Source organism: Sceloporus occidentalis, unplaced genomic scaffold, assembly GCF_023333645.1.
Source record: "Sceloporus occidentalis isolate IW3139 unplaced genomic scaffold, rSceOcc1.0.p SCAF_143, whole genome shotgun sequence".
NCBI classification, from domain to species: domain Eukaryota; kingdom Metazoa; phylum Chordata; class Lepidosauria; order Squamata; family Phrynosomatidae; genus Sceloporus; species Sceloporus occidentalis.
In genome coordinates, this window is record NW_028317123.1 from 460234 (window position 1) to 469948 (window position 9715).

A 9715-nucleotide genomic window follows, 5' to 3' on the forward strand; every position below is an offset into this window, starting at 1 on the left:
ATGAGGTCCCCGGCGGAGCGAGATGTGCGGCTGGAGGTGCCGGTGACAGGAGGAGAGATGGAGACAGGCAGGGTGCTGAGCTCCGGGGGGCTCCGGCTCTTGGCCTGCTTCCTGGGGGTGTTTGTCTGTTACTTCTACTACGGCATCTTACAGGAGACCATGTGAGTGACCGTATACGCGGCATGTACCCCTAAACACAGTAATACGGAGACCGCACAGGCATATGGACACCTACACACACCTTTTCGGTACACCGGATAGCTCTTTGCACATTCTTATTGAGATTGCGAATCAGTGGAGTTTGGCTTATTGAGGCACCCGTAGATAACAATCTTTCTTTATTGAAGCACATGCACAATTAGCTTTTCCTCCCCATGCAATCATTGGGGTTTATTCACTAAGGCAGAACTTTAACTCTCACTTCACTACTCATTATGAAGGGCCAACGATTGCAAGTTTCCCAGCAGAAAGTTTATTTAACTATACATAATACAGGGCCAAGCAAGCGATCACTGCGGCAGACGTTTAATGGGCACCATGTATAGTGAAGTGAAGGAGCTCCCGATAACTTTCCCTTTAGTAAATAAAGCCCATTGTGCAGAGAATAGATTATAGACGCGTTATATAGTATGCTGTATGTAGGCTGCTCGAGATGATCCATGGGAGCAGTTAACCTGCTAATCCTATTAGTTCTGTTTCTTCTAGTATTGGGGATGCACTTTAAGTTATTACAAGAAAAATAATGTGTGTTTAAATGTATATTCACATCAAATCAATAATCTGAACACATCTAATAACCGAAGCTAAACTGTCAAGGATTTTATTTGCACGTTACCATGGAGACCTCACATATTTTCTCATACAAGCTCTCCAGCCTTACTTGGTCCCGGTTCTATTTCTCTCCTTAACGCCCTGCCAATATCTCTCACCCACTTCTCTACCACATACCCTTCTAATTTTAGCTTATGGCGTCTTGTACTAGCGCAGTAACTCTATAATGTCAAAGGCGGTATACTATTCCATCGTCATTATTGCAGCCCTCGGCGTTTAGATCCCATGGTGTAGAAACCCAAGAAGCAAATAGCCTGTTACATGATCTATGCAGAAAGGCATCTATACGCATGTTTACCCCAGTGCTAACGTGACACGCTGTCTTTATCTTTCAGAACACGCGGGACGTACGGAGAGGGGGAGAAGCAGGAGAAGTTCCGTTTTGCTCTGTCGCTTGTGTTTGTTCAGTGCGTTGTAAATGCTTTATTTGCCAAATTTTGTAAGTGTGTTTTAAAGCCACTTAGCAAGAAATATAACTTTTTTTTATTTTAATTTATTATTGGTCTGCTGTGTATGTAGGATTCTGTTCACCTGTTCTACTAAACACTTTCGCCTGTTAAATATGCTGCGTTATCAGCTTTATTAAATCACTTTGTTTTTTTCCCCGTGGCTGTGGTGTATTAGCCACATCACTGTATTTCCTGTCCTTTTGCGTCGTAAAGATGTTGCATTTAAATGGATTTCGGTAATTATGGATTTGTGTCGTTTGGCCACAATTCATGTTGCCGTTAAGCTGTGCTGACATTGTAAGCTGTTACTTGTGCCCATGGAGTCAAGTTATTTAGATGATGGACACATTGGAACTAGGGATGCACCGAAACCGAAAATTCAGCATTCACTTGGCCGAAACCAAAAATGACCCCCCACCTTTAAAAGAAATTATATAAATAAAAAACATTAATAACGTACCAAAATTGGACAAAAAAAATCAAATATATATTAATATATATATTAATATATATATATATATTTTATTGTTAACAGCAATCACACTCCTATCATGCCCAGGTTTTAGCATGTACTGGTTGCCTGGGAAAGATAGTTTTAGCAATCTATTATTTATTAATATTGTTATTGAATTTGAATTTTTCTGTCCAATTTTGGTGTTTTAATAAAAGTAAGTAACACACCAAAATTGGACAAAAAAATCAATAACAATATTATATATATAGCTAACAGCAATCACAGTCCTAAAAACTTCTCTTTATTGCTCTTGTAACCTGATATTGCGGTTAGACCTGTTAGTGCATGTTCCTGGTGTATAATGTACCGATATTTACCGCTTTCGTTACAGTGATCAGCTTTTTTGATTCCGGGAAAGCTGACCGCACACAGAGCTGGCTCTATGCGGCCTGTTCCCTGTCATACCTGGGTGCCATGGTATCCAGCAACTCAGCACTCCAGTATGTCAACTACCCCACGCAGGTGAGAGTCACGGAGCGGGGGCATATTACAAATGGAACCCCTGAATAATTGTTTTAATTCAGTGAACCAGGAGGCGCTGGGCAAAGCCAAGCATGGTACGGGGAAACCGTCAGAGGTGTTATAAAATCTCGCTGGCTCCTGTAAATACCTGGGTGGCTCTATGAGCCCTTGTTTTGGGTATCAAACACATAACTTACCCCCTTTTTAATTTTTTTTTCAAGAATCCCGAAAAGAGAGGTGTACGTTATACCAGAGTACAAATCTGTTTACGTTGTGGGATTGCTCAATGCTGTGTTCCTATGCAAAACCAGCATTGAAAGAGTTAACAAAAAATAAATAAATGAAAAAAAACTTCAACAACCCTGACATGGAAGTCAAAGGTGCTTCCAGATCAGCGGCTGCCAGTTACATCCGGGTCATAAAGTAAAAATATATATTAATAACAATTTTACATTTATATCGCATAACTAATTATCTGACTCAATCCCAGTGATCAGATTTATTTTACAATATTTTATTTTTTTACAGCTTTTAACTTTAATTGCTATCTTATCAATGATTAATGCACTGATTAATTAATCATGCAGTTTGCGTTGTCAAAGCCCTACTTCTTGGTAGATTCACTCATTCACAGCAGCCCTGTCTGATGTAACCCTAGTTCTGCAAGTGCCAGATGCCAAAGGGTTAAGTGAAGCCGATTGCTGTCCTTGTTATAATGATTTATGTTTATTTTCCAGGTTTTGGGGAAGTCCTGCAAGCCTATACCAGGTAAGAGAATAACGGGGGTTGCTTTAAGACGTTATTTAGGAGGTCTTGCTGTGTATACCAGGGAGCTTGCACTGAAGGGGTAGTTAGCCAACTGTGTTGAAGCAGCTACTCCCATGATGCTAAGCCAGCGTTGTATGAAAATAAATACAGAATTTCCTTTAGAGAAAAAATAGTTCTTAAATTGATGCCACAAGTAAGAAAATAACGTAAAAGGAAATAGATTTTGGCAGTTTGCATGACACTGGGGTGTGCTCTGAAAGCGTGTAAATCACGTGTTTTGTCTGTAATCTGCGCACAAGATATTATATGGATTTCTAGCATTTTTCTGAGCTGTATAGATAGATCTTCTGTTGCGTGCATGTAGTGTGCTTGGTGGAGTTAAGAAGCCATATCACGCTCACTGACTGCTTCTCCCACTCTCTTTCAGTCATGCTTCTTGGAGTGACCATCCTCAGAAAGAAATATCCTCTCACCAAGTACCTGTGTGTCCTCCTCATAGTCCTGGGGGTCGCGCTGTTCATGTACAAGCCCAAGAAGGCTGATCCTACCAGTGATGACCACCTCTTCGGTTATGGAGAATTCCTGCTGGTGAGTAAAGGGTCTTGGCTTTAACCAGATCACCGAGCTTCTCTGCCGGTTATTGCTGCGTTCTGGTGGAGCACGGATATAGCGTCCCTGGACCTCCTTAAACAAGTCATTGTCCCCTGGGGTTATTTGTAGCTCATTTGTTTCATTAATTTCCTTTTTTTCCTCCCTTTTCGTTTAGCTCCTGTCTCTGACGTTGGACGGACTTACGGGGGTGTCCCAGGATCATATGCGGGCAAACTTCCAGACGGGCTCCAACCAGATGATGCTTCACATCAACCTGTGGTCCAGCTTATTCCTGGGAGCAGGTAACGTCCAGCCTCTTCCGGAAATGGCACAGATCTTCCCAAGCAAATAAATTGCAGCCCAATCGAGAGAATGTCCTGAGAAATGTTTACGGCAAACCTTTCGTACGGACGTTATATATATATAAATAGAAAATGAAAAGGGCTACGTAATCAACAATGAAGAAGTCTTAACATGGTTATGTTGGCTATGAGGCTGACACTTCAATTCCACGTTGTATTAAGGATTACATCCGCTTCTTCCATGTGATCATGTTTTAATTATAAGATATTGCCATCTTGGTATATGTGCTCGGGGCAGGAGTACTTTACGGGTGAACTAGGGCTTTAGTCATCACGGGACCGGTGCATCCATTGTAAGTCACTCTTTGGGGTTTATTCACCAAATGGGAGATTTTAGTTTCAGCTGTTTAGCTATTCGTTATGAATGGCCAACCCCAGTGAGCTTGGTCAGCCCTGTATAATGAATAGTTAAATCATCACTTGGATATTGAATTATGCAATACGCTGTCCGGCTCAGTCCTTCACACTGAGTTCCTTTTAGTGAATAAATCCCTTTGCTTAGGTAAATGTAATTAACGCGGCTCTTGCGCATGCCTCAACGCATACAGGCACACTGGACGCTGCCAGTAACATTATACAAGCCAACGCTACAAGGGCCCATTACCTGTTATAACAAGAGAGGGCCGTAATTGGTCTGCTGTAAACAATCACTCCCATGATGCTCATCCGTCTCATATTAGGTCACTAGATATTTATAAGTTCCCTGAGACAGGAGCATCTGTTCTCTCCCATAAGAGAGAGGTTTATCATTATTTAATGATCTATATAGCGCCATCATATTTTGCAGTGCTGTACAACTGATAACTAACGTAACAATTTGATGTCATATATGTATAACGTCGAATTGTTACGTTATTTACTCATCGTACAGAGGAGATAAAAACATGAATTCCCTGCTAACAGCACCCCACAGGAGGAGACACAATTTGACTAATTTTCTGGCCATCAGATAACGAGCCAATAAAGACATTAACTATCTTTGTTTTATTTAATTGTGGCAGTGGGGGTCTGTTGCTCCTGACTGCAATTTTGAGGGGGCTATGAGCTGTGGAACAGTCTGTCCCCGTGAGGATGGTTGTTTGGGCTGCTCCCCCAAAAATAGAAATGCCCCTGGTTGAGGTGCCCTGCCCCGTGGCATAGCGGAGACAGGGGGGCACAGAGCTTGTGGTTTTATCTCTCGCCAGCAGGTGGAGCTATGATCTAAAATCCAAAAATCTATATAGCCCTTTAGAAATGCCAAAATTTAGAGAAAATGCCATTTTAGTGAAAATGGCATTCCTTATTCCATAGGGCTGCTTCTTGTTTATTTTTTATTCTGACGAAAGCCCACAGAGGATAGCTGAAAAAATCCACTGCAAATGTTTTACATCCTTTTAATAAAAAATCCACCTACAAATAAATATATATATATTTATTTTGGTTTTATACAGACAAATTAGTGGCTGATTATCAATTTCTTCGTAGACCCCTTACGAATATACTCTGCTCTCTTTTAGGTATCGTGTTCACCGGGGAGGTCTGGGAGTTCCTGAGCTTCACGGAAAGGTACCCGAGTATCATCTACAACATTCTGCTCTTCAGCCTCACCAGTGCACTGGGCCAGGTGAGTGGGGTCTGTAACTGGAAGCTGTGGGGTCTGTAATTATGAGTAGCTTTCCTGCGATGGCACTGATTAGGTTAAAGTGGACAAACTTCGCAGCTAATGTGAGCGATGAACAACATTCTGCTTTAAAACGCAATCTTGCTGACTGCAGGTGGCCGGTACGTTTCATAATCATTTCAAGCGCAGGCTTGCATACGGTGAGCCAAAGCAAAGCCTGTCCTCAACCGGGGGCGCCTCTGTAAGTGTGCCTGCGCAGGATTCCCAATCCTGCAAAACCGCGGCGATTTAAAGGGAACCTGTCACTTAATGTATTTAACAGCGTGTAAGTAGAGCATGAAAATTGATCCATGCGCCGCCTAGCTGCGTATGCTTTGATCAATACAGGGTAGGTAAAATGAGTTGGCTGTGACCTCATTGTGACATTTCATGGCCACTTAGTTTGATTCACTTAGAAGTGATTACCATGGATGTCGGGATCTACTTGTCATGGTGTACTATACCCCCCCCCCCCAGTACTTAGTCCCATTAAGTTCATTACAGGGTGTCATGAGCTGCACCCGTCTTCGAATGGAAGTATTATCCTCGGCATCAGATGCTTGGCTTATTTTGCTAAATGAATGTTTGTCTTAGACATCTGTGAATTGCTTCACCTGCAGCTTTCCATCTGAATATATTACTCGCAGGAGCTCTCTGGAGTAAACCTTTCCTCCGCAGCTCTGCTTGTGTCTGCAGAATTGCCGAAGTGAGAACAAAAGGCCGGGAGGGAAGGATTCCCCCCCTACTTTACCGGGAAACACATCCCGAAAAAAGGCAAACTGATGTTTTCAGCAAAAATAAGCAACATTGTTTTATATTTAGCATTTTAAGAAAGGAGGCTTTTTAATGGAATCTCTTCATAGGCGTACAGAGGCCCTTTATCACTCTCATCACTACTGTCACTCTCATCACTACTGTCACTGTCATCACTGCTGTGTTCCGATGGCACGTTGTGTTCGCTGATCTAAGTTTAAAAGGCTAATTGATCGTTTAGAGAACCCTTTTTGCAGTTGTGTTGTATCGAGGCAAAATAAAGCGCCGGGGCTCTACTTAAATGTCCTGGTTTTTAACCTGAGCGGAGAAATTGGTTCCCAGAATCCTTTGCTGTAGAAGGACCAAGTTCCTTGGGGCTTTGTAGATTTCAGTACGGGAAATTTATCATCGCTGTTTGCTAGGAAATCCCGTTCGTCGGCGAATATTTGATTTTTTAAGCGTGACGGATCTGTAATTGTTTGTTGTTTTCTTTCCCTTTCTCCTTCAGACCTTCATCTTTATGACGGTGGTGTATTTTGGTCCCCTGACGTGTTCTATCATTACGACCACTCGGAAGTTCTTCACCATCTTGGCCTCGGTTATATTATTCTCCAACCCGATCAGCGGCCTGCAGTGGATGGGGACCATGCTGGTGTTTCTCGGTAAGTTCTCGGCGATTATTTATAGATACGGGAATGGAGATTTGTCGGATATGCCCATCGATGTAAAAGCCGTGTATGATCATGACTTTAACCATAGCTGGTCCCGCATAGAATGAAAGTAAGCAAGCCGGGAAGGATTATCCGAATGGATTATCATAGATGATTGAATACAGAATATTAACCCTTTGAATGGCATGTGTGTTGCAGTGGAATACTCCATAGTATTGTATAGATCGGCTGCGACACTTTCTAATTGAAACCCCTTCTATGACAGCCGTGGCAGTGAATAATGTTATAAAAAAAAAAGTGAAGATGCCTTAATCTAATGCTGCTGGCGTCATCGTGTCGCCCCGGCATGGTCCCTTTGCCTTATCGTTAGGTGACTGGCTCATCATAAGACTTACCCTTTAAACATGCCCCTGTACCCTCCTGGGGAACTGACCCTATACCCACGGTACAGCCGTGTTGCTAAGTGACACGGGGGAGAGACGCGTTCAGATGTGTTGCCAGCTGGGCTTGGCAGCGCCACTTACAATGAGCCACAGGCACACTCATCGTACTGGAGCGCGCGGCTCACGCTCTGTGCCCACTCTCTTCCTGCCGTACTCACCGCTCGCTCTTGTTTTCCGCAGGTTTAGGACTCGATGCCAGGTTTGGAAAAGGATCCAAGAAGCCGTCTCACTGACGCCTCATTCCAGGAGCCTTCTTTAAGTGACGTGATCTGACCTCATTTACTGTTCTTCAATAATCTATATGGTTTTTTGGTTTTTTTTACCAGAAATGTGGGTTTTGGACTAATTTTATTCATGAAATTTTAAGTCAGAGTGGGGAGGGGGAATATTAAAAGATGTTGAAACACTTTTTTTGTTTGTCCTTTTTTGTTTTTATATTTTAATAACTTTAATCTTTTCTTCTGGAAGAAACGAATAACATTTGACATCTTAAACCTACCCCCAAGTGGCATTATTTATCTTAAGACCATCTTTTTTTTTTTTTTTTTTTTTATGGCCGCAGCTTTTCTTAGTAAAAGATCAGATGAATGTCGTAGCGAGCATAGTAATCGCTAACCCGCTGCCTGGATCTGTGTCAGGCCATTTGCATAACGGAGGCTTCAAAGTTGGAAGAGCCGTCCCTGCGCAGACTTCCCCCCAGAACACATGAAAGCGGAGAGGAGCAGCTGTGCGGTGCTTCCCATCTGCCGCCAGCCCCGGCCGCTGGATCTCATTAATACCGAGGTCTGGCTGGAGATGTAGAAATAGATCCGCAGCAAAAAGAGGGATAGGAAACTGTTTCATCCAAGTCAACACAAGTGATGTCCACGAACATACGTCGCGGGTCTTAGGCAGCAGTCATCCTGGCTCACGTAACAAACGGTGCAATTTGGCTCTCCCAGTCCAAAGCGGAAAATTAGATCTACATGGATCGGATTACTATGAGGGTCCGCTGGTATGTGATTTACCCCCCCCCCCCTTATTATATAATGAAACTAAGACTGTGTCTTACTCCCAAAAGTTAGGAAGGTGTCAGGCTGTACCACAGACGTCGAGGAGACCGATTATTCTAAAGCCAGTGTTTTTGAACCCAAACTTTGCTTTTAGCGTAAGATTTATTGGTAACGTTGCCCATTTAAAAGGGTAATATATTATCCTGGAGACATCGGCTGCTTATTTATAAAGCTCGTAGTCCCGAGGCGCAGCGGATGTGTTTTGGTCCGTCTGGTAATTCATAACCGTGATGTTAGAGAACCTCGAGTCCTGCAGAACATCGGCACAGCCGAGACGCACAACGAAGGACACGCAACACAACAACACAAAGCATTGGACTAGGGCTGGGATGAGGTCCTATGTAGCGGAAGGCACGGGGGGAAAAAAAGGTGTGTGGTGGGTGGGGCCAGGGCTGCAACCAGGAGGAGCTTCTTTAAAAAGGGTGGGGCTTGCTAAATATGGGCGGGGTAAAGGTGTAAAAAGAGAACCCTTTCGTCTTACGTTGCTGAGCTTCTGTAGTCACCCCGCAGTAAAAAACAATAAGTGGCGACATCTTTATGTTTGCGTTCTCGGGAAGCTATGACTCAAGTTCTGATGACGCAGCCCGGGAATTCTTTCGGCGTGAGTCAAAGAAAAATAAGAAAACACGTTCTTTCAGGAACTTTAAATGCATCGACTGTAAAAAGTGCTGCGCAAATTGCTAGCACTCTATAAATAAAAGATATATCATTGATTCATGATGTAGGTGCACTCTCAGGTCAAGGCAGAAAAAAATACAAATATTTAAATAGAAGTCAACGTTTCGGCTACAGCATGGAGCCTTCCTCAGGACCGGAGCTCGTACTGCTGGCGGCACCGGGGCTAATATATATATATATATATATATATATATTAGTGTGAATAAACTCAATCTGGACTGTATACACACACATTATATATAGATTACGTACATATATATATATATATATATATATATATATAATGTGATATATATATATATATATATATATATATATATACACAAACACTATTTGTGTATTTTGAAGATCTGCTGGGACCTGAAACACAGTATTATGACATCATGTTGACCTATAACTAAAAACACTATTATTTCTTATAACTATATTACTGAGATCTGTAGTAAAGTACATATATATATATATATATATATATATATTTGGTACATAAATTGTATACCCA

At 42.3% G+C, this 9715-nt stretch overlaps 1 protein-coding gene across 1 annotated transcript; it reads left to right on the top strand.

The window, feature by feature from the left end:
* Positions 1 to 7716, top strand: LOC149280927 (solute carrier family 35 member B1). The gene is made up of 9 exons (XM_089499958.1): positions 1 to 161; positions 1167 to 1270; positions 2126 to 2256; positions 2994 to 3024; positions 3452 to 3612; positions 3791 to 3917; positions 5474 to 5580; positions 6878 to 7031; positions 7664 to 7716. Exons 1-9 carry the CDS (start codon positions 1 to 3, stop codon positions 7714 to 7716), a joined length of 1029 nt encoding a protein of 342 aa, XP_089356084.1.
* Positions 7717 to 9715: the final 1999 nt, after the last annotated feature.

Excerpts from the sequence above, each read along its gene's own strand:
- LOC149280927 (XM_089499958.1), top strand. The coding sequence starts at position 1 with ATGAGGTCCCCGGCGGAGCGAGATGTGCGGCTGGAGGTGCCGGTGACA. Across the intron at positions 162-1,166 it reads GGCATCTTACAGGAGACCAT|AACACGCGGGACGTACGGAG; the intron begins GTGAGTGACCGT and ends TTTATCTTTCAG. Across the intron at positions 3,613-3,790 it reads GTTATGGAGAATTCCTGCTG|CTCCTGTCTCTGACGTTGGA; the intron begins GTGAGTAAAGGG and ends CTTTTCGTTTAG.